General features: G+C 41.0%; 1 protein-coding gene across 50 annotated transcripts in view; it reads right to left on the bottom strand.

Moving 5' to 3' along the window:
• Positions 1 to 25,394, bottom strand: part of dock3 (dedicator of cytokinesis 3) — a 397,524-nt gene that overhangs the window by 4,922 nt on the left and 367,208 nt on the right. For 8 of the 50 annotated variants that reach the window (XM_017353414.4, XM_017353415.4, XM_009296482.5 and 5 more), the window contains 16 exons: positions 22,454 to 22,602; positions 16,498 to 16,584; positions 16,232 to 16,336; positions 15,994 to 16,135; positions 14,643 to 14,809; positions 14,483 to 14,569; positions 13,599 to 13,778; positions 12,565 to 12,648; positions 12,357 to 12,473; positions 9,842 to 9,981; positions 8,895 to 9,027; positions 3,617 to 3,698; positions 3,411 to 3,532; positions 3,208 to 3,295; positions 2,729 to 2,848; positions 415 to 497 (listed from right to left, as the gene is read on the bottom strand). In XM_017353414.4, coding sequence (XP_017208903.2) covers positions 415 to 497; positions 2,729 to 2,848; positions 3,208 to 3,295; positions 3,411 to 3,532; positions 3,617 to 3,698; positions 8,895 to 9,027; positions 9,842 to 9,981; positions 12,357 to 12,473; positions 12,565 to 12,648; positions 13,599 to 13,778; positions 14,483 to 14,569; positions 14,643 to 14,809; positions 15,994 to 16,135; positions 16,232 to 16,336; positions 16,498 to 16,584; positions 22,454 to 22,602 — 1,886 coding nt within the window. Of the gene's footprint in view, positions 1 to 414; positions 498 to 2,728; positions 2,849 to 3,197; positions 3,296 to 3,410; positions 3,533 to 3,616; positions 3,699 to 8,894; positions 9,028 to 9,841; positions 9,982 to 12,356; positions 12,474 to 12,564; positions 12,649 to 13,598; positions 13,779 to 14,482; positions 14,570 to 14,642; positions 14,810 to 15,993; positions 16,136 to 16,231; positions 16,337 to 16,497; positions 16,585 to 22,453; positions 22,603 to 25,394 lie in introns of all 50 variants that reach the window. The other 42 variants (XM_073937563.1, XM_073937567.1, XM_073937571.1 and 39 more) reach the window with 17 other exon arrangements.

The raw sequence follows: 25,394 nt of genomic DNA, 5'->3' as shown, positions 1-25,394 counted from the left end.
AGCTACTCTCTGACCTGAAGTTTAGGTCTCTGGATGACGGAAGCAGATTTGACTTTATCAGTCACCCTATAGTCATCATCCTTCACTTGCATCCTACTGATCTCCAGTTCATAATGGAGAAGCGACAATCTCAAGCACACATATGCTCACACATACACAAAAATTGCTCTATAGATGCGCACATATACAGATGCACATGAAACAATTACATAATGAACCCAAACACTTTCAGCATCTTAGGGACAAGAACAACCCAATTATAACCAAAAGCAGACTGGCGGACAATTCGGCTCTGGGTGTTTTGGCTGGAGAACAGGTGGGGACATCTGAGGTTAACAGGACATTAGACATCGTGGAATGCTATCGCGGACATGCATGATGAGCACTAACAGGACACATCTAGGCGGAGGATACCTTTCTTAAGGAGCGCGCGGGGAGAGCTGGAGGGAGTTCGTTGATCTGGTGGTGGAAAGCATCAAAGTGCATCGAGAAGTGTCCTAAAGGGGGAGACACAGTTGGACAACCAGGGTTGGAAAGAGCACACGCCGGTATATACTTGCCCGCACACAGGTCGGCATGCGCTCACTCAGCAAGCACTATCAAGGACTCTTTCTGAACTTAGCTGACGTTCAGAGGAGGGTAATGGCTGGGATAGAGGGAATGACCAGGAAATTACTCAATCATGTGAGGATTTATGCTAACAGCAAAGGATTGATGTTTTAGATGTAGGGAAATCTACTGAAATGAAAAGGAGGAGGCTACTTTTTAGACACATTCGGGTAGTTGACAGGATGCATATTATTATAATAATCAAAATTAAAAGACTAGTATTTGTTTCTTAGTATTTAATGATGTGTTTTCTTTCTCTCATTCTCCTATAAATGAATGTGAGGCATAAATGAAGTGAAAATGGTGAAATTTAATAGGCAAATTGTAATAGAAAATGAAGGATTCGGATTTCTGCTTTCCAATCCGTCTCATCATGGACCAACGTTTATCCTTTTCATCATCCTGTTTCTCAGTATTTAACTGTGAATTGATTTTAATTAATGAATAGGTTAACACATTGCTTAATATACCGTATTTTCAGTGCATTTGCCTGTGTCTTTATAACTATTTTCAGAAGCCACCAATCTAGGTCAGAGGTGACGGAGACCTTGAGTGGAACTGAGGGCTGAGGACTGGAAGCAACTGTTTCTATTGTTATTATCAACGAGTTAATACTATCTAAAATGTCTAAAAGTGATTTTACTGTTTTTACGGTTAATTATTTTAAAGTGATTCGACTTTTTATTCAAAACAGACTTTGTGTAGTAAGGATATTGGAAAGCAGAAATCCGAATCCTTCAAAAATTACTACAAAAAGTGGTGTTGGTGTGTAATGTTTTGTCCAAATAGAATGGGAATATCACTTTAATATTCGCCATTTGCAACTACAAATTTTGTTGGAGCTGTGATATAAGTTAAAGGCTCTCAGAGTCTTAATTTATTGTGTTGTGTACAAAATGATACTATATTCCAACCACCCATTTACTTCTCGATATGGATTTAAGTACACAACCATGTGATACAACCATGTCCCTCAAGATGCAATCGAACTAAAAACTCAACTGGCTTCACAAGTTCACAAAATCTTCCATATACTATATGCACTCATTGTTAGATACACATTCCAAACGTCTGTTAACCAGTTTGCGTCACTGAATAGATATTTTGTGGCACCTTGCCATGCCAAAAATATCTAAGGGTGCTTTCACACCAACACTTTTGTTTCGGAACGTATCTCGCTTGCCCAGTTAGTGCGGTTCGTTTGGCATATGTGAACAAGGCAATCGCGCTCTGTTCCGCGGCAAAGTAATCGATCCGAGATCGCTTGAATGAGGTGGTCTCAGCTCGATTGAAACGAACCCTGGAGCGGTTCGATTGCAGTGAGAAAGCGATCCGATCTGAGTGAGGTTATATCACAGTATTTTATGGATATGTAATAGGCTTATGGCTATATGAAGAGAGAATTATGAGTAGGGCGGGAAGTTTCGCGAGTCTCCGGATGCCCGCAAACGAGTGATGATCTCCCGGTAATCTCGCGTCTCCCTCCCGGTCCTCAAATAGACATCGTCGCGCACCCTTCTTACCCCTCCCCACCGCGTCTCTCCTAAGACACGTCGTGCGCGCGCAACCTGTCAATCACCACCAAACCACCACCTCTCCTGACAGCTTAGCGGGACGCTGCAAAATAAACCCTGACACTCTGACCAATGTAAGGAGAGTTTACTCGCATGTGACTTGTTTTAGCTCTTTTGGTCCGATTAGAAACTTTGCAGTGTGAAAGCGAACCGCTCCAAGAGCAAAGAGCAACAATGTAACAATTGTAATCTCTGTTTCGGAACAACTGAATCGATTCACAGGTGTGAAAGCGCCCTAAGGCAGGGGTGCTCAACCCTGTTCCTGGAGATCTACCTTCCTGCAGATTTCAGTTGCTCCCATATCAAACACACCTGCCTGTAATTATCAAGTGGTGTTCAGGTCCTAATTAATTGGTTCAGGTGTGTTTGATATGGGTAGCAACTGAAATTTGCAGGAAGGTAGACCTCCAGGAACAGGATTGAGCACCCCTGATCTAAGGTAACCAATGACATAATTCATCTTTCATAACATTCCAAAAATAAAAGCAATGGTTTCATGACACTTTCTCAAATGAAAACCTTTTCCAAAAGATGCTGTTTCTTACCGGGAGGAAGGGTGCGAGGGGGAACAGGTGGGGCCATCACACTCCCGACATGAGCAGAGAGGAACGGCAGAGTGTCTCTGGTGCCACTGTCCAAACTCCAGCTGCTGGGAGCCGACAACACTGCAAGAGGACAGAAAAATAGAGCAGAAACCACATCACTAAGCTGCTGGACCCACATGGGAAGGTACCAGATATCTCAGGTAGGTCTGATCAAAGGTTTGTTACCAGCCGGCTGCTAAACTAGCCTAACAAGAGAGGATGTTTTGTAGCTGGTACAGGAGGGTGACCAACTTAAGCACGCTGTTCACCAACAAACATATCAGATTTACATGGTCAGGATATTACGCCAGAATTGTTGCATATTCAAAAAATCATTCAGAGTTGGGGGGGATTTCAGATAGAGCATGGATTGTAATTCTGCACAATCAGGAGATTGTGAGTTACAGTGGGTTCAGAGAATTATACACACCCAGTCATACCTTTATCAGCCACCGAAAGATTGGGGTCACTGCAAGGTTTGCAGGGACCAATGACTTGATGATACAGAGCCCTCTGATGATTAGTAGGCTGGTGAAAAAAAGGGAAATAAACATTTATTGCTGACATCATCTCACCTTCAAAACTCAGTTCCAGATAGTTTGATGAATTTTAAACTAAATTATTGTTTGAAAGGTAAACACACCACCTGTCCATTCTCAGTTATATTGGGGTACATGGCACTACTGGGCCGATCCCTGTGCGGTGGCAGAAGCATCAACATCTCCCGATTGTGTCTGTATCTGTCAGGTAGTGATGGGGATCCAACTGGAAATAGTTTAAAAGTAATCTCAATTTGGGAATCGTAAACGTTAATCCTGATGTTAATATGAAAACGTTATTGGTGTTTACCTCTGATGCTGCCGTGCCCTGAGTTGATCATCTGAGACGGAGCTGAATGCGTCGAACTCAAGCTGGATGACGATGGACTGGGCTGAAAGGTTACATGGGGAAAACAGAAAAGATCATCTACAGTGTTTTTGTTAGTTCGTAGTGTTGATCCTGGCTAATGGTGTTGTTCTGCAGAAGCTAAGCTGTTCTGAAGGGTTGTCAGGGAGTTGCGAGGGTTGTGAGTGGTTTCTTTGGTTTAAGGCCCTGGTATACTTCAAAGTTCTTCAAAATTATTTTTCGTTCTTAGTTTGAGGGCAATAAAAAGTTTGAAAAGCCTGGTTGACAGTTTACTCTTTTAAATCCTTCCTACACTCCCACACTGCAGTAGCAGTTTCTCTCTGTGAGTTAAAGGACAGGTGTGGATAATCCTCGAGGTGTGGATACTGCTACTTGACTCTAGTATTATCAAGTGGCTACTTGTTAGTTTTTATCAAGCGGCAACCTCCCGCTCTCCCTCAGGAAGCCAATACGGAAGTAACTAAAACTGCAATTCATCCGAAACTCCGCTAGTCCTGGCCACTCCTGACTCCAAAATAGAGCAAATTTCAATTGAGCCCACTGTTAGAATGGCCAACTTTACAGCAGAAAAAAAGGTGTTTACAGCCTGGTACAAAAAAGATTTTAGTTAATACAGCTAATATTACCCTTCATGACAACTGTGAGGGGGGTGAATTTTTTTATAACTCATCCGTTTCCTTTGTATTAAGTTATATTAAGTTTGCATAATTAAGGGCGTGGCCACTTGAGTGACAGCTAGGTCTCGTTGGTCGCCGTCATGTCACCTCAGCTGAATCCTGCAGATTAGCCGCTGAACTCGGCATATTTATCGTATTTCTGTGTTGTTTTATGTGGCTTTACACAGTTAACTGCCTTTTGGACTTGTTTCCTACAATTACTAGATGGCATGGCATGCTGTGTGCACTTAATTGTGCTAACAAACCATTCACGTGGCCTCCGTTTCCCATGTGAGTAAAGTTATATACTTATATACCATCTTTATACATGTATTTGTTTTATTTAAGATCATTTATCGTTTATATTTATATTTAGAGCTGTAACGCACTGCAGAATCTGACGAATTGATTAGCTGTAGGCTCTAGAACAGTCACCTGAAGCGTTGTCATACAGTGTTATGCTGGATTTCATCAATAGTCTTACATTAACTAACACAGACTATATCTGAAGTGTTTGGAAGTAATTTGCGTTTTCCTCCTGTTGAAAAACGTCATAAGAACAATGTTTAGTGGCTCTGTGTATTACAGCAGTGTTTTTACAAGTCTAAACACTTTATTGATATAGTGCACAACCTAGCACAAGCGGTCGGAATACAAACGAGTCGCAGGTGATAAAGTATTAAGCGTTCTCTCAAAGTAAAGTGTGTCTGAACCAGGTCGAAGCAAACTGTCAGCAGGTGTCTGTAGCTCCGCTCACTCTCCGCCTCTTTGCCCTTGTTTGGTATCCCGCCGTGGGTGTGATGACGCGCGAACAAAATGGCGACGGTTGGCCGCGCCTACTTGTGGCTTCTTTTGCGCTCTTTAGAAACCTATGGGTGACGTCACGGATACTACATATATTTTACAGTCTATGGTTTTTATATGTTGTTCACTTTTCTGACCCCCTTGGAATGAGATGCCAAAAGTATGACAAAATCACACATTAATTGCCAGGAACCAGTGGTAGCTCAAAGGTTTTTAAGAGCCAAAAACAAACTCCCTAAAAGTTCACCTAGGTGAGATGTTTCAAACTGCAAAAACAACAGTCAAAAGGAACTTCGCTTTGGCTGGATTTTGTTTGAAATGATGTTATTTCTGCTTGTTCTTTGAATTCGTTAGAAGTATACCAGGGCCTTTACTACGCAGATGGTCAGGTGTTAGGTGCTTGCTAAGCTGTTCTGAGATGTTGCTAAGTAAACCACCGCAAACCTGATTTTGGTAGGACATGTTCCTGTAGTAAAATCCATGTTGATCCTGGAGCCAATCATAATTAAGCGATATGTTCACAGTTTATGTTAAGTTTTATGTTCATGGTTTGGTTTATCCACTTCTACATGATTGTTATCCAACTATTATTCCCCTTTGATTTTGGGAATAATTACAGTTCTGGGTAGGTTTAGGAGCTACCTATAGGTGTGGATTACATCTTAGAACAAAAATTAGGATCCAGGATCAACATAGATGTTAATCCAGGATTGCATTGTACTTGGCAAAATCATGATGTGCATGAACCTCCAAGTGATTGTTGGTTGCTGGGGTCTTATGAGTGTTCTCTAAGGTACTGCTAGTGGTGTTAGCACATGGTTAGGCACTTTCTAATAGGCACATAGGCCTCGGGTAATGGATGGTAGTTGGGGTGCTATTAAGGCCAGGACACAATCAAGTCAATGGTCGCCCACTGGCTTACCCTTTAAAAAGGGTGCCAAAAAAGTGGCACGGTAAGGTTTGCGTTTTTGGTACCTTTGGCAGTAAAAATGGGCATAAATGGTTAGTTTACTGTGCTGAATTGTAATGCCAATACTGCGCCACTAAGGGGTTGTTATGACAGGTCTGTAGCCAGCCTGACCAAAGAGGTGGTTCATTTTTGCAATCATACCCCTCGTTTTCTATTTAATTCTGAAATTTAAGTGCATTTTAGTGACATTTTGAGCACTATTCTGAAATAGCTTGTCAGATGGTCACCCGAACCACATTTTTGGATTTCTTAGCTAAGATAGTATTCAAATCATTTTAAATAAGAGTGTCACGATCCTCCAAATCCTCGATTCGATTACATTTTCGATTCTAAAGTCATGATTCGATTTTCGATTATGAATAATTAGTTAATTAATAACAAATTAATTATTTGTAGCCTACCGTTTAAACTACCTGACCTGCACGGTCTTTGTTTTACCCATAAACAAATCATACAGTAAATGAATAAAGATAAGTTACACACATATTACCACCTGTCAATCACTTTTTATGCGGGACTCGTGAATTGGCAGTGATCTGTGTCGTTATAATGGCGTCGATAAAAAAAAGGTGCACGACCAACAGCAACCAGCCAACAGTATCTGAGGTGTTCGCTAAAATGAATAATTACAAGTAAGTGAAAGATTGAAGCAGTCTATTGATCCTCTGACTACCTGGACCTGCTGTCTCGAGCGCATGAATGTGTGTGCATCTGTGTCTGTGTGAATGAGTGTGTGTGGTCACATGATGTGCGTTTTCAGTGGTAGTGAGGAAGGAGGGCTGCTCAGAAATGCTACACGCCACTGTGGATGTCAAATTCTTGTCGTTCTACAATGCCATTTAAAAACAAAGACATATTAGTGTAAACAGGGCCTGAGTGTGTACCTTTCGCGAGTGGATTTGCAATGGTGGCGGGGCGGAGGATCGCGATGCCGGTGTTGTCCATAGATATATACACTAGATATCGCATAGGGACCCTGAGCATGCGTCAATAGTGCCGCCACATTGGTACAGTGCTCCCAGGACAAATGTTATTCAACCGCACTAGTCAAGACAGGTGTTATTACATGAAGATGCTGAACTTTAGCGCTGTCTACGGGTGTAGTAACGAGCAAACAAAGAAAACAAAGCACAAAGGCAGAACATTTCATATGTAATATTAAGTTTTTTTCTGTTTTTGTATGTTCTAAACTTTTGTGCTAAACAGGTAACGTTATTGATGATAACAGTCACTTACTGCATTCACCATACGGCAAAGCAGCTCCAACTCGCACTAAACACTCGGCTTATGCTAGTTTTGTTGAATAAAATCAGCAAACAATGCAAAATAAATATGACAACGAGATATTATTAGAAACTTGTATTATTGTCGGCTAACGTTGGTGAAAGAGTCATTCGGGGGATTCATTCACAAACGAATCGCTCCCTCCGTCAGTATGAGAAGTGAAGGCAGGAGAGGAGGTGTGTTTCAGGACATGATTAGATTAAATTTAACAGGGAGGGTGAATAGTACATTTCTGTACACACAAACACAAGCTTTTTGTCAGGAATGCCCGTGCGGTCACTGATCCATCAATGTAGAAAAGTGATTTAAAATTATAATTTTCATAATTAGTAAAAAAAAAATTACATACTAACATCCAGGAAAACTCCCGATCATAGATATATGTGTATATGTGTATATCTCTGGCTTTATGTGGCCACAGTCCTCCACTGTACCTTGGTCCCGCATTCATTTCAAAGGAGCGCTACCCTGTAGCAAGATGGCGGCGCTATTGACGAATTCCGTCTAATAGACAACAATAGGCCAGGCGACATCTAATGTATATATCTATGGGTGTTGTCTATCGGACGAACCCTAAAACGTACATAGCAGAGCTTGAAAACTGTGTTTTTTTTGTTGTTTTTTTGTCGACAACACAAACATTGTCAACATAACTCACTGGAAATCCAAAATACTTCCACACCGGCAACTTCATTGAAAGAGGAGAGGGTTTAAGCTTTGTCGACGGGTCTCCTGAGTCTGCATTATAAAAAGCACTTCAACAAGCATGTTTTTTTTCCCGCTTGGCAAGCCAAGCTGACGTGACATTGGGGCATGGCAGTATCGACAATTCTATTATTTGATTCGATAATCAAAATTGAGCATAAATTTCGATCGATTTCGATTTAAAATCGAAATCGTGACACCCTTAATTTTAGATATGGGCCGCTTTTGGTGCTACACACCTTTGTATTGGTCATTCTTTGTTTCGTCATTTTGTTTGGTCATTTAATGTTTTGGGTGTCACGGTGGCGCAGTGGGTAGCACAATCATCGCACAGCCAGAAGGTCACTGGTTCGAACCTCGGCTGGGTCAGTTGGCATTTCAGCATGTTCTTCCCGTGTTGGCGTGGGTTTCCACCGGGTGCTCCGGTTTCCCCCACAGTCCAAACACATACACTATAGGGGACTTGGGTACATTTTCCTGCACAGCTGGATGTTGGACTCATGAAAAATATGTGTTAGCATTGGCAAAAAACTGATTAGTTGAAGTCACGCCGAAGCAACAGCCAACGAAGGGTTCCACTTAGTCTTAAAGACTTTTTCAACAGGTTATTTTCACCACGATTTGCATAGCAAATCTAAACAGGACAAATGAGCTCATGTATGGGACAAAGTCTGGACCTTTGTCAGTGAGGGGTGGGTCTTCTGAACCACCCGAGCCCCCTTTGGCTACAGGACTGTATATTATACGGCTTGGGTGCCCTAAATGAATGCTGAGATGTACCTTATGAGTTCATGTAGCCCACCTGCATGCGATAAAGGTCCTCTGGGTGCTCCATCATACTGTCCGTCATGATGAGGAGGTTTCCTGTCTCACTGGAGGTGTGAGAGGAGAGAGAAGAGGAGGAATGTCGGACAGAGCCCAACACATTCAGAGGGCTAGAGGAAGACAGAGAAAGAGACAGACAGGGGGAGGAGAGGGATACGGAAAACAGGGATGGGAAAGAAAAGCAGGAAGAGAAATGCATGCGGGGAATGGGGAAAATGAATCAAGATGAAGGAAAAGAAGATCATAGGGTGGTAGGACATAGGCAGCCGTGCCAATATGAAAAAAAAGGAGGAAAGAGACAGAACAAAGGAGTAATGCATGCACAAAGAAAGATGTCAGACATATATGAGAAGAAGTGACAGAAGAGAGAGAGAGGGAGAGAGGAACAAACAGAGAAAGACGTGAGAGAGACGTGGCGGAGCTGAAGCTCGTGTGTTCAGGGTGGGCAGCATGAGTATGTGCGCATGTGTTCATGAGGAATACACGGTCAAGGAGTGTTTGTGAAGAGAAAGGAAGGGCTGTCTCTAGACTGCAGGAATCTCTCTTACATTTAAATATGTATGACAAATTCATTACTACAGATTTACAGAGTTTCCTGTGAGATGCCACACAAATCATATACCAAGAAATACACCTATATGAAATGAAACTTTGCATTAGAAAACATTTACAATATGTAGATAAATACAATATGTAAATATTTACAATGTGAACATATCTAAAATAATACTGATTTAGATTGAATTTGTCCAGATTTCTTCTTTAAGGAAATGTGTTGTGCTGTTTAATTCCAAAGAAATCAGATTTGACTTCCAACATCTAAAATTGCAATTACTGTCACATTTAGACTCAAACATTCATAACCTCACATACATAGTTCACACACAACATATCCATCATAACTGTGTGTAGTGGTGTACTGACCTGTGTCGGTGCATGAGTTTGATACTCTCAGGACTCATAGGACTGTGTGTGGCAAGGATTCCGCGTGGAGTACTCGCTCCAGAGCAGGCCGGACTCAGCTTATCCAGACCCGGCAGGCCCTGCAGGGCCACATAGAAACACTACTCTGAATATCCACACTGTCTGCGCTCATGAAAAACATATTTCATGTGATATGCCTGGTTATATTACAAATGAAGAGGGTCTGATCCAGAATATTACCAGAGAATCAAGTAAATTGTTGCTAATGCACACTGTTAAGACTTTGACACAATGTTACAGTTATTTATTGCAAACCCCCCCCCCAAAAAACGGTAAAACACCACAAACATTTACAGTTCACAACTGTAACACTGATTCACGCGAATCATCAACGCTTCCCATTCACTTTGAATGGGTGACATCAGGCGTTTCTGACACTGATTTGTAGATCCGTCAGTGACGTTGCAGAAGCTGTTAATTTCTCAACTTTTCAAGCCATCGGAATCATCAGCCAATCAGATCACTTTATGCAAATACCCTAGCTTAGATTGTAGCCGATTGCAGTCAAATTTTGTTTGCTGATGCTGCTATGAAGATAGTGTCAGCCCCAATTTTAGACAAGCCCCAGTGTGAATGGGGCGTAATATGCACTGCATTGTGGGCCATTTTAAAACTTTTACAGTAACTTCCTGCAAAATAGGAAATGCTGTATTCTACTGTAATCAAATAAATCAAGAGCTGCTATTGTAGTGGAAGACACAAATGAGACAGTTAATGAATAAATTAGTCACTTGTTTGTATTTTATTAAATTCAATAGTAAATACAAAAAAATATTTGCATTTACTTCTATTGTAAAGTGTAGTTTAGTACAGTGAAAGAACTGTAAAAATCATCATACTGTAAATTAAAATGTGGTAAAGGGCATTACCATAAAAAGAAGTTGTGGTAAGGCTATTTTTCTGTAAAATGAAAATGAACTACTGTAAATGCATTTACAGGTAAGAGACCACAAATGAGCAGTTGTGGTAACTTCCTGGCAGCACAGTTGTCGGCAAGTTACCGCAACTGCTCATTTGCAGCCTCTTACAATAAAATACACTAAAATGTCTGACCCCATGGTAAATAATTTGTCCATATAATTTGTTTGGACAAACATTTGGACACATCCATGAGTGCAGGATGCGTTGTCATTTTTTGTGTTTTGCTACCCTGAAACAATTAAAGGCAAGAGTATTTTAACTTGTACAAGAAAAATAAAGGTATTTACCTAAAACCAACAGATATGAATTAAGAACCTGAATCTGTGATCTGTCGATTCGTCAGACCTTGTCAGATTGTCCTACCTTGCATTCAAAAAGTAGGTAGCACCTTGGCTTAATTTTGATCTGGATCTGGCACCTCTGAAATCTGATCCAGCACCTCATTTTATCAATTCCTCACATGCACAATCGCACCACCAAGCTCTTCACTTTCTTCCATGACTCCCCAACCCTCTTCACTTTCTTCCGCGACTCCCTAACCCTCTTCACTTTCTTCCATGACTCCAACTCTCTTCACTTTCTTCCGCGACTCCCTAACCCTCTTCACTTTCTTCCATGACTCCCCAACCCTCTTCACTTTCTTCCGCGTCTCCCTAACCCTCTTCACTTTCTTCCATGACTCCCCAACTCTACTTTCTTTCGCGACTCCACAAACCTCCTCACTTTCTTCCATGACTCCCCAACCCTCTTCACTTTCTTGCGCGACTCCCCAACCCTCTTCACTTTCTTCCACGACTCCCCAACCCTCTTCACTTTCTTCCGCGACTTCCCAACCCTCTTTACTTTCTTTCGCGACTCAACAAACCTCCTCACTTTTTTCCACGACTCCCCAACCCTCTTCACTTTCTTTTGTGACTCCTCAACTCTTTTCATTTTCTTCCGCGACTCCCCAACTCTCTTCACTTTCTTCCACGACTCCCCAACCCTCATTACTTTCTTCTGCGACTCCCCAACCCTCTTTACTCTCTTCTGCAACTCCCCAACCCTCTTTACTCTCTTCTGCAACTCCCCAACCCTCTTCATTTTTGTTCACATCTCCCCAACCCTCTTCACTTTTTTCCGCAACTCCCCAACCCTCTTCACTTTCTTCCATGACTCCCTAACTCTGTTCAATGCCTTCCGTGACTCCCCAACCCTGTTAATTTTTTCCGCGACTCCCCAACCCTCTTCAGTTTCTTCTGTGACTCCCCAACCCTCTTCACTTTTTTCCACGACTTCCCAACCCTCTTAACTTTTGTCAGCAAAACCCCCCGCCCCTCAACTGCCCTTCCAAACCCCACCTCCACCCCTCTTTACTTTCGTCTGTGACATCCCTCCGCCTAATCTCTAACCCCAACCTCAGAGCTATTCAAATACAGTGTGGTAGCATAATCAGATGGGTAGTATAAAATGAGTGGGGTCTTTATTTAAACGTTCCTTTCAAAACTAAATTGTTGTCTACAAATGTGTATGAAAAGCTGATGTGAGCTCTCACATGACAAAGACTGCTCCTCATCATCTGGAACTGATCAATCAGCTTCTTGTGCAGGGGGCGCATCTCTGGGTGCACCAGTTTCTCATGGACGGCCAAACCCACACCGAGGACGTGAACCTGTGGGGTAGTTTAATATAAATAATGATTGAAAATATGATTACTTGACCTTTAAATTTTTATTTCTGGATAGTTAAAAATATGTGTTTGCCTGTTCTTGCATCAGGTCCTTGAGTTGGGTGATCTTCTCCGTATCCTCAGGGTGACTGCTAATGTACTCTTTATCAAAGAATGCCTGAGAGACAATAAGCGTGAAAACAATTATACTAACAATTTAAATATATTGACTATATTCTTTAAATCTGAGCGGACACAGCCATTGGAATCTTTTTGGCTCAAGACTTTCGGTCTCATTCACTTCCACTGATTTTTAGACATTAAAAAGAGCTTGTTCTGCTGCTTGATGTTGAAAACTGATCATTTTTGATTATCGTATTCTCCTTTTACATATAGTCATGAACACACTTGTAGAGCAAGCAGTTTGACCATTTTCTGCCATTTATTATTCCTAGGCATTTCTCCCTTCAGGAACATTTCTCCCATAGGCAACTGAAGTATTAAAACAATCGCAAAAACAAGCGCACTTCTGCATTAAAGAATAAGTCAATCTCATTGATAGATTAGACCAACTACAACAATAATAAATTACAGACATTTTAGGATGATCTTAGCCAAAATGGCAAATGGAATCAATATTGAGACCAACTGGTGGTTCACTTCGGAATGTTCCTTCATGCATTCACACTGCAGAATCTTACTAGAAGCATGAAGTGTGAAATAATATACCCCTGTAAAAAAATGAAATATAAATTCACATAAGAGACACTAAAATGCTATTTAATTGAAACATATAGGCTACCTGCAAACTCAGAACATGATGGAATATCCTATCCAATGGATGCTATGCTACCCCATTAAGCCACGTACGAGAATCGACAGAGAAGTGACGCAACTGACGTGGGTATGTCATGTGATCCATTCCGAGTTCCATTAATACTATATAGAATGTACTTTTCTTATGGTAGTGTAGAAAATCCCAATTCAAATGTAGTACCTACTATAGTAGTAGGCAATTTCGGACGCAGCCTTGGACTTGCTTGTAAGTGTTTGTTTTTAACTTATCACCATTGACTGCCATATGCCCGATAGCTTCGAGTGAATTTGGTGTTCAAATTTGGTGTTCACCTCCTGGTATCTGGCGATTCCTCCGTTGACGGCGGCGTCGATTACGCCGTTCAGGCACATGCTGAGCAGGTTGATGTTTCCGTGCAGCTGTTTGTGCTGGTATTGACTGATCAGGGTGCGCAGCTCTTGGTTCTTGTTCTCCACCACATAAATGGCGTTTTCCAGTGGACTGACCTCCACCTACAACACATGACAGGCAGAAGGTACACACCTCATTTATCTTCAGCAAATCCACTTGTTAAACTGACATTTATTACATATTTTGACTATTCTCTTGAGTTTAGTCTTTGTGTGGCATGATTTGATGATTAAAAGTTTCTAATTTTACGTACGTGAAGGAATTGTGAACGTAAACATATTAGTAACGTACTATATATGTGTTTCTGAATCAGATTATAGTGAATAATCTTGTAATTCTACAGCTACTATGATAATACACTAAATACAGTAATATAAACAAATACTTTAGGTTATATTTACTACACCACAGTTTATACTACAGCATTACAGTTAAATCAGTTTACCATTGTTAATACTACAGTAGTATTTTATAGTATGATTTAAAAAATATTTACTATGGATTACTGCAGTATTTTCCCATTCGAGTTTACATACATAGAAAGCATATCAAATACAAGTAAAGTATCTTCTTTAATGTTTTAAATCACCTTTATCAAATGTCAAAATATGGATGAATGTTCCCTTGTAATTTAGAGTAACATATAAAAAAAGGGAAATGAAAAGGGCTAAAAATAAGTATAAGTAGTGCATAATTCAGTAATGATTATTATAATTAAGGGTGAATTATCACTTTAAGCACAAACAGGTTAAGAATATTCATGTAAACGAGCTGATCACATTAAAGATTATGCAGATTAACCCACCAGCTCTCGCTTGTCCACTTCAAACCAGCGGGATATGCCGGGCAGAGGGTGGGTGAGGATTAGTGTGGTTCGCTCGATCCATAGACTCTGAAAACAAAACAACACTTTAAGTAACATGCGGTTCATCATAATCCAGAAGTGAAGAGAGGCATAATTTTACCTTGAACTCATTCTCCCGGTCTTTAGGACCCTTGTGGAATGGTCGGTCATATCTGAATCGTCGGACGTTGTTGACTCTGTAAAAGCTCTTGATGCGGTCGGGCACGCGGTCCATCTGAAGAACGTCCATGTTTTCAGGAACTGCAGACACGGCGTAGATCTGGAGGTCTAGCAAAGCTTATGTCAAGGCAAAACACCGCTACTGTTTTTTTTCAACTTGTAGTATAGGCGAATAAATCAAACTGGAAATAAGAATGCTGTCAAGAGTTTATGTCATTGTCTGCACTGATTGCACCAACTGCGCTTCAGGCATCCCACATTTAAATCTTGGCATGTGGACCTTTCTATAATCCTTCCTCCCTTGCTCTCTCCACCTTCACTTCCTGTTTATATACTGTCCTGTCAATGAAGGCAAACACGTCAAACATACATCTTTAAAAAAATATTTTTGCTAAAAAATAAGGAGTGCACATCATAATAAAATAAACTAATGCATAAATAAATAGTTGAATTAAGTGATGAAGGATGGAAGAATGACCACATAATGTAATGAACGAATGAAGGAACTAATGAATTAACAAATCAATCAATCAATGGAATTAATCAATGAACCAACCATCCATTCATCCAACCAACCAACCAACCAACCAACCAACCAACCAACCAACCAACCAACCAACCAACCAATCATCCAACCAATCAACCAACCAACCAACCAATCATCCAACCAATCAACCAACCAATCAACCCACCATCCATCCATCCATCCATCCATCCATCAAACCAGCCAACCAACCAACCAAACCATTCGTCCGTCCGTCCGTCCACCCACCCACCTACTCACCCATCCATCCATCCATCCATCCATCCATTAATCTGTCCATACATCCATCCAACTAACCATCCATCCATCCATCCATCCATCAGACCAACCAACCAACCAACCAACCAACCAAACCATCCGTCTGTCCGTCCGTCCACCCACCCACCTACCCATCCATCCATCCATCCATCCAACCAACTAACCTACCAATTAATGGAATAAATCAATAAACCAACCAACCATCCATCTGTGCATCTATCCATCCATCCATCCATCCATCCATCTATCCATACATCCATCCATCCATCCATCCATCCATCCATCCATCCATCCATCCATCCAACCATCCATCCAGCCAACCAACCAAACCATCCGTCTGTCCGTCCACCTACCCATCTATCCATCCATCCATCCATCCATCCATCCATCCTACCGATATAAATCAATGAAACAGTCAATCAACGGACCTGACGAACTGAATAAACACATGCATACATCAAACATTTAATCCCATTATGGTGAAGGATACACTGTGCATCACCCTGTAAAATGCCCTCATCTGGTTGATTCGGGTGCTGCATGGCGATGGCTTGAGGAAATTCCCCCAGCATTCTTTGCTGAAAGGCTTCAAGCCTTTCATAGTCATGACCCCGACAAACAAACTCCTTATTCTGAGAGAAAAAAAAAAAATATATATAACACATGTTTTACATAAAGTTAATTATTATTCGTACAAAGAAATAGAGCATATAGAAGTAAAGTCTCACCCTGAGGAAAAAAGGGAACTTCCGCCCATAAAACCCCACCCTGAAGAACTCTGGCTCCAGTCGCTGCTGCTCCATGATGTTGTCATAATATGCCGCCTCCATTTTCTGTGCAGAAAGAAAAAGCTGAATATTCACACAGCGCTGACCTCCTTCTGAGCATAATACATAACAGTACATTAATAGCTGCGACGTCCACTCAAAGTGCTGTTATATAATCGCTATTCATATATGCACGTTTTCTAAAAAGAACATCAAAAGGCACTGACCCGTATCCAGCTGAGACTCTGATAATCGTACAGGGACTCGTACTGAAAGGCTAGTTCTCGGCACAGCGGGATGCCATACTCCCAACACTGAGAAGAGAACAAGAGAAGACTGCTGGTTTCATGTGCAATTTATAAAATAAGAAAGATCCTGATAGTTAAGTAGACTGACCAGCCACATTATTAGGTAGACGTGTTAAACTGCTCATTAATGTAAAAAACTCCAATCAGCCAATCACATGGCAGCATGTTTCACCCTTTAAATTCAATCCCATTCATATTTATTTCTCCAGCGCTTCCAACGTAGATTGTGTGGCAGCAGCTGAACACAGACGATCTAGTAAACTGAAGCTGTGTCAGTCCAGTGTTCAGAGCTGAAGTTCAGATCTTCACTGCTGAAAGTCGAAACACTGAAGATGTGCAGCTCCCCAAGGCCCAAACATTGCAGGGCAGTGGAGACAGTGGAGGAACAAACTTCACCAACAGACCAATGTGAAGGAGAGAAACCAGGCTCAATTGGGCATGACCATTTCTCCTCTGGTCAAACTTCCTGTTCAGAGCTGCAGTCTAGGCGCAGGAGGCTGGAGAATGCTGGATGTCCATCGTGGAAAGGACAATTATCTCTAAAGGACAATTCAAATTGACAGCAATCATGGCGGCCATATTGAAATATCGTTCCAAACCATGGCCACTTTGAAGAGCCCTTTAGAATGAAGGATTTCGAAAGCTACAACTGATGGACATTTTAGACCCCCACGACCATTTGCACAAGGACGTAGTTTGGTATTGCACCAAACATTTGTGAGCTCAACCGCAACTTTAACATGCTTTTAAAGAGTCCCTATTATACATTGAAAAAAGTCATATTTCGGTTTTATGGGTCTCCAACAACATACTGATATGGATGCAAGGTCAAAAAACACTTTTATTGTCTTATAATATGCATTTATTTTTACCTAATTATCTCAGCGACTCCCATATGAATCGTTAACAATTAATTTGTTTCTAAAGCCTTCTTAGCGAGATGCTATTCTGTGCTGATTGGACTAATGACAGCCTGTTGCAGTTGGTTGACAGCATTTAGCGTGAGACAGAGTGAAATGTCCAGCACGGCTTATCAACAATAACAGGGTCTCTGCAGATATCATAATGTCAAATTTAAGACCTTTAACGACCTTTTTAAGACCATTGAGTATTAAATTTAAGACCTATATCGCAATATGAAAAACACGCGAGAGAAAATGTAAAAGCACAAAATTAGGGGTAAGATAAAGTTATTTAAATTGAACAGTACTAAAGTTAAATGCACCATTGAACTACAAAAAAACAAACAAACATCTTAATGCAGATTTATACTTTCACCTGGCACCGCATCGCACAACTCACAAAACGGATTAAGGCTTTTATACTTGACACATTCACCATTGAGATATTTTTTTTAAATGACAGGGGGCGCTCCAAAAAAACAAAGTAAAATCAGACGAATAAAAAGATAATCATCATCATTGAAGATGTTTTTGGGGGCCTCTTTTTTGTTGTTTTAACCAATGACTGTAAAAAATATGGACGACGCGACAGCCCTTTTTCCCATTGAACGCCTTGAGGGCAAAACGCCTGCTTGACGGGCACAAACTGTCGCAAAAGACTGCTGAAATTGGAGCCAGACATGCGCAGAAGGATTGTCTGATGGAGCCAGAGGAGGAGCCGCGAAAATGAGCAGAGTCGAGCTTCCAATCAAACGCTTTATGTAAAATCAACTACGCCCCCCGAACTTCTCAGCATGCGTTTGCTGTCATATCAACACAAATGGATGTAATAACGTTAACAAATATGAGGGTTTTATATATTCAATCGCGCCAGCTCCAGGCCGCAGCGCATAACTTACTCGCGGCGTCGCGGGCTGATTCCGGCTCGCATGCGGCAGCGCCTGCTCGCTCGGCCGCCGCATCTGGCTCGATTGACTCGGACTGGAATCGGGCAGTGAGTCCAGGCATCCGGAGTAGGTCCAGCAGAGGTAACATTAGTCAGTCTGAGCTCTAAGAGATAAGTCTCCGGCAGGCGAGAATCTAGCCGGAACTGTGTTTTGCTATCTGGGTGGTTAGGCGTGTATCAGCAAACTAATAAAGCCCGAAAAAAGCCCTGAACTTAGCGAATAAACAGTGTTTCACCAGGATCATGTATGTCAGAAACTATAGTTTACTGCTGAACTCATTTTGTCATCGTAAAATAACACAGAAATCGAATAATAACATTTCAGTCTACTTCAGTCTCCTGCCGAAGCTCAGACGCCGCGCTTTGAGAAACTGTCAATCACAGCTGTCAATCACGATGACACGCCCAGCATTAAATTACTGCTAAAAACAAACTGTTTACAAAAATGAAGATCTGCACCTATTTCAGCACAATAACCAGTGCCTTAATCGACCAGAACTATCTTTCGGGACATTTTATTGCAAGTGTAATATTTTTTTTTATTTGGGCTCAAGTCTCCTTCATTAACACGGAGGAGGCGGGCTTTATGACTTGTACTGCAGCCAGCCCCCAGGGGGCGATCTAACGGCCGAAACCTTCACTCAAACGTAGGCTTGGGGCACACTTGGTTTTAACAAACTTATCCCTCAGGTTTTTTCAAAGTTTTACAAAAACTTTCCTTCTTTCCCATGGCTGTTGCAATTTCTAGCCAATAATTATTGGTCATTCTGGCAAGCAGAAATGTAACTGTTATAGAAAATAGGTAAAAACTTAATTAGGTATTATAGCCTACTGTACTATTAACTCTTCAAATAAATCCCACTATCAATCCCATTTTATCACTAAAATAAAGTGAACTACAGTCTGCTGTACAGTGTTTTGTAAAGTACAGTAAAGTACTTCAATTACTCTGTTGTGGTAATACTATAGTTGCTATGGTAACACAACAAGTGTATTAAAAACAAACTACCCAGTGCTTTATTTATTTATTTTTTTACAATAAAGGGTATATTTTTCTACAATTGACCATACTTTACTGTAGTAAAACTACAGTATTTCATTTTATCAGTTCACTATTCTTAATACTACAGTATGCTGAAGCATCTCTGGAGAGCAAAAGCTTTAAAGGAGTCCGACGGAGCGAGAGCAGATCATTCGCACATGAGCAGCCAGTGTTTTGAGAGCTCGCAAGCAGTTTTGTCCATGAACAAAGGAAACCGGCGCGTGAGCAGAGATTCGCTCTCTCGTATTTGTCACATTTGTCAGTGAAATAACGGCATACTCTGCCAGCCGAAATCATGTCACGCGCAATCAAAGCGGACTTCCGCAAACACAGCGATGATGTCACATTCGCCGCGGTCACTGAGTTTAATATCAGAAAGCTGATTGACTATTGCAAGTTGACCTTTTTGTAGTTGTAATACCGCAAATTACAATTGGACTAGTGAAATAAAGAACTACAACACTCCAAAAACCAAACAAAACAAAAAACAAACAAAAAGAATTTAAATGAGCATTAGATGTAGCGTTACATGGACATCGCAAAAATAAGACCTGTGCAAAAATAATTAAGACCTAGAACAGCAAATTTAAGACTTTTTAAAGCCATAAATTTCGATTTTTTGATTTAAGACTTTAAGAGTGCATGTGTGAGCATACCTGCCAACACTCCTGTTTTTTCCCAGGAGTCTCCCGTATTTTACACCCATCTCCAGCCACCCCCCCATTTTGGTATTATACCGGAAAATCCCATAATTTCAACTGGCCCCTCCCATGGTTCTCAGCATCTTGGTACAGTCTGTGAATTCCCTGAGTCGCCAATATTGGTAAAGGATCCGATTGCAACGGAAACACGCTTCATAGTAGTTAACTTACTAACATCGCAGTACACAGTACCCCGGTTTTCAACAGTGTTATTCAGACACCTCACCTGTGTGTGCATTAAAGCAATTAAACACCAGCATATTGCTTCATTCTTAACCATGACACACATTCAGTATTAATCCATAATCCATCCAAACTATTCTGAACCTTGACTGCTGCACGTGTGTAGGAAAAGCTGACGGTGGCCATAGCAAGGACAAGCGGCAGTAGATCATAAGCTCCAAAACGCATTTATATCTGTAAGTAAAACAAGCTAGAGAAAACAAGGAGGCAACCATTTACTTACACTAGTGAAATGGAGGAAGAAACTAATCCATGAGCTCTGTACTGATAAAGTTCCTGTCGAGCTCTGACAAAGTCCCACACTTTAATAGTCTTTTCTGATCCTTCCTTTAACAAACATCTGACGAATGTCCCCTTGTAAGCATGTAGATTGCTGAAGCAATCGTCAGAAAGACGACAGTAACAGCACAAGGCTGGGCTGTAATGCTGAGGTATTTTTGCAAAAATAAACCTCAACCACTGACTCATCACAGCCTTATCTTTGGGTCGAGAAATTAACACTAGCTTTCCCCTCACACTTCCAGTAATATCCAGCTAAGCACAGCATCTTCATGACTTGATTCAACTGGGATCTGTTTGTCTTCCTCTTCTTCTTTGCGTGTGGGCGGGGCTACAGGTTAAATTTTCCCGGGTTTGTGCGTGCAACAATTGGGCGGGGCTTATGTTTCGTATCCATGTCACGCCGAAATGGCTAAAGACTCGTTATCAAGACGATTCATTCAAACCACTATGAGTCGACTCTTTTATAGATGAATCAATAGTTTTAAACACCGTCCACTTTCAGATTTAAACCTTTGCTGAATATTTCACTTCACTTAGAGCTGTGTTACGACATGGAAGGTAATTTTCAAAAACCCATAATAGGGACTCTTTAATACATTATTAAGTACATGATTAGATATATTTAGGCCTTTAAAAGAGTGAATGGACTCTAATGTTAGGCGACACAGTAGGTAGTGCTGTCGCCTCACAGCAAGAAGGTCGCTGGTTTGAGTCTCCTGGGTCAGTTGGCGTTTCTGTGTGGAGATTGTATGTTCTCCCTGCGTTTGCGTGGATTTCCTTTGGGTGCTCTGGTTTCCCCCACAGTCCAAAGACATGCGGTACAGGTGAATTGGGATTGATGGGAGGCTTAAGCCCCTAATGTATTGTCAAAAATCCCTGATCTTTTGGAAAATGTTGCACAAATAAAAATAGGTTTTATAACATTTGTTTTGAAATCCAAGTTCTTAAAATTACCACATACATCACGTGCATTCCACTTAACATAGCTTTTGTGTCAGGTATTTAAAGTCAGCTGTTCAGCAGTACCTGTTTCTATCGGCAGGTGGGAGTGGGACAGTTGTCATGTTGTCATGGTATTCATTCATTATTTATTTTGAGGAGCTGAAGCTGATGAGGTAATAATAAAACTGAATAGTTAAGCTTAATATAGCTTAAATAAGCTTAATATAAAGCTTAATATTTGTTTTCAAAGTATAAAATGTGTGATGTGTGTAGTTTTGGTGAAATAAAATAACCAATCAATAAAATGTGCATCATAATAATGTAAACGCATGCGAGTTTTTAAAAAACAAAAATTGTACTAGCTTTCCAGATATGATATAGATATCTAGACATATTTATCTAGATATGCCAGTCACATTTGTTTCAGTAATAGTTAAATCACTGTGAGTTCATGCATCTAGCTTATTATTTTATAGCTATATTGTAACATGCTATGTCAGTTAGCATCGGATTTTTAAATTAATTTATTTTTATGAAAAAACCTAAAATGGCAGGAAGAACACAGTTAAAGCCTTTATATGTTTATTCCGTTCTCGGGGATTTCCTGGAATGTTCTACTACTTTTACTCAAGTATGAATGAAACAGGCATTACATGTATTTAAAGTGCCACAATGCTCACATCACCCTATTTTGAGAAAAACTGAAAAAAAAAATCTCTTGACTTCTTTGGGGCTAAGCCCCCATCCCTTTCGACCCTAGCAACGCCCCTGGCAAAACATACTAGACGACTTGAAACTCAGTTGCATCAGTAAATACCTTTCCTTTGTTGAAGTAGTGGATGACCTTACGACAGAGACCCTCTTTGCGATGCCATTCGCTCTGCGCTGGATAATGCAGGAACTCTCGGAGGGGTCTTTCCTCCCAGTGGAGCAGCTCCCAGTACAGCAGCAGGGTGAACGCCGCCTCTGTGGGACACAATGGTAGGCATAGTAAGGGTATTTACAGGAATCAGAGAGTGAAGTTCAGTACCTTTTAAGACAATTTTAAGACTCTTTCCATAAATTTTAAGATCTCATAGCTGTTTTATGGTTTCATCTGGTACCATTGGTGACTTTGTAACTTACTGTATATTTCCTAAATACTGATCGCTTCATTTGCGCGTCAAACCCCGTTTCATTCACGTATCAAATCCGCTTCATTCGCGCGTCAAATTCACTTCAGAACAGACGCGGATTTGCCTGATGGGCAAAGCTTCTGTTTGACCGGTGACTCTAGCTTCATAGCTAAATGGCTAACATGGATTTTATGAAGAAAATAACAGTGTTTATGTGCTTTATGAAGACTGAAAAACAGCGTCGATACGTTTAGGGTTGTGTCTGAGTCCACTACATCCTTTCAGAGGTGCATCCAGCTCTGTGAGCTCACAAACTCCTCCAGAAACTGAACCTGGATGACGAAGGCTTTCAGCAGTGCTTCTGACTGAGCCAAGCCCAGTTTGATGACTTGTTGTCGGTGTAGGCTGAAGATTTCCCCTGGGACACCATCAACAGGTTCTACGTCACAATCACGCCCTCACAAGAGCAAACTTCTGATTGGTAAACGCATCGCAAATGTCTGCTGAAGTTCAGATTTACGAACTCGAGTCATTCACGCAAAAATGTGCTAAACGCTCAATTCGCACCACGCCATTCGCGCGTATCGCGCCATTCGCGCAATTTCGCGTCATTCGCGCCGCAGGATGTCTATTCGCGCGTTTGTATTGACTTAACATGTAAATTACTAGCGCTTGACACGCGTTCCGCATCTGGTGTGAACGCAGCATGAAAGGATGTACTCTTTGCCATAAACTTGAAGTTACGAAAAAAATCAAGTAAGCAATAAAAATGCTTATTTATGAAGAAAATTGCAAATGGCTTTCAGAGGTTTTTGCATCTGAACTCTTCATGTAACATTATTACATATATCCAGGGCTTGACATTAACTTTTTTAATCACCAGCCACTGTGGCTACTTTCCAACATTACTAGCCACTCACCATTTTCACTAGCCACAATTTTATTGTTTAGAAAATATATTGTATACACACAAATATGACTTTGACATGCTAAAATGACTTAATTTAGATTTCGCCTTATCTCCACATTCTCATTTATTTCACTTTTTGTGTGTCGTGTATGAGCTTGCTCAATAATCATGAGCAAATGGTTTATGGCTTTATAGTATTACAACCAGTTTTTATTTTACATAATTTAGAGCTCAGTCGGGGGGGACAGGGCGAATACGTCCCCCTCACTTTAAGAGACAGACCATTTAGAAAAAGCTGATTAAGAATGTAAACCTTTGGATTTCATACAGCTTTCCCCCCACTTTTAAAATGTCCGCTACACCCCTGTCTCTGACCACAGCAAACATAAACAATTAATTATTTCTTAGCCACAAATTTTAAATGTGTCAAAACAAGCAAAATATAGCTGTATACTATACTTTTTATTTAACAAAACATATGCACAGTAATCTGTCCTGGCTAAAGGTCCAGATCACCATTTAACTACTTCACGCAAGGAAACGGGAGCGCGCACGCGTTTTAAACAGTCACGCGCATCACCTCAGCTGTTAGCGCGAGCGCTTATCCTCTCGTTCGGTATTCACCTGCTTTCTATTACTCGCTCGAATGTAATTATTTTTGTCAGTCGTGTTGCTTCTCACCTTTGTTTGCATATAAGAACATCCTTATTGTCGAAGCCTGCTTTTAAGAATTAGTATCCAGGAAAATTATTTTCAACCAGCCAAAGTGGCTAGTGGGAGTGTCTGTCTTACCCGCCACCACTGAAATTTGCCCGCATTTGGCGGGTGTGAATGTCAAGCCCTGCATGTAAATATTATTTCTTTTGGAAGGACACTTTATATTCTATAACTGCAGGTTAACATTTTATATACTGCCATCACTTTACACAATTCCTTAACCTTTCTGTTTTTGACTGTTGTGTAATGATGTGCACCTTTCGTGAAGCTGCTCTGTAACGATAATTATTGTGAAAAGCACTATGTGAAGTTTATTTATAAACTAATTTTGAGAGGATCATGCTTATGATTGCTTGCGGCTGGTCCCGCTTTATCCAATTTATGATTCACCAATCAGACGATACCCTAAGTTCCATATCACAGCCATCTTATTTTTGAAGAATCTCTCCTTCCACGCCTACTACTCCTCCTTTCCTAGATGGGTGTCACGATGGCCCAGTGGTTAGCACTATTCCCTCACAGCAAGAACGTCACTGGTTCTAGTCCTTTCCAAGCCAGTCGACGTTTCTGTGTGGAGTTTACACATTCCCCCTGTGCTCACATGGGTTTCCCCCAGGTTCCCCGATTTCCACCCACCGTCCAAAAACATGCAACTTAAGTTTACTGACTAATCCAAATCAGCATCATAGACATGCTCCTAGTAAGTAGTTATCTCTTAAGAGCAATCACTATCCGTTCATTAGCTACTACAGCAGGGAGTTCTCCAGATCTACTTGAGCTCAAACTCCCATTTCACCTTGCAAACGGGAGGGAGCCTCAGGCTCGAGGATCTTATGAGCTCAGGGCTCTCTCCTGGGACAAGCTTTATAATTAATCATCAGCTAAGTGTCAACTCTTGAAACTTTTTTTAAATTGAATATCTGTACATGTCTATCAGATGTTTTGTAAACTGTTCTGTGTCATGTGGCATAAGCAGCTTTTGAATACAATAAGACAGGGGTGTCAAAACTTGGACC

The sequence above is a fragment of the Danio rerio genome, chromosome 22 (genome assembly GCF_049306965.1).
Source record: "Danio rerio strain Tuebingen ecotype United States chromosome 22, GRCz12tu, whole genome shotgun sequence".
Lineage (NCBI taxonomy): Eukaryota > Metazoa > Chordata > Actinopteri > Cypriniformes > Danionidae > Danio > Danio rerio.
This window is presented reverse-complemented; position numbering and strand designations above follow the sequence as displayed.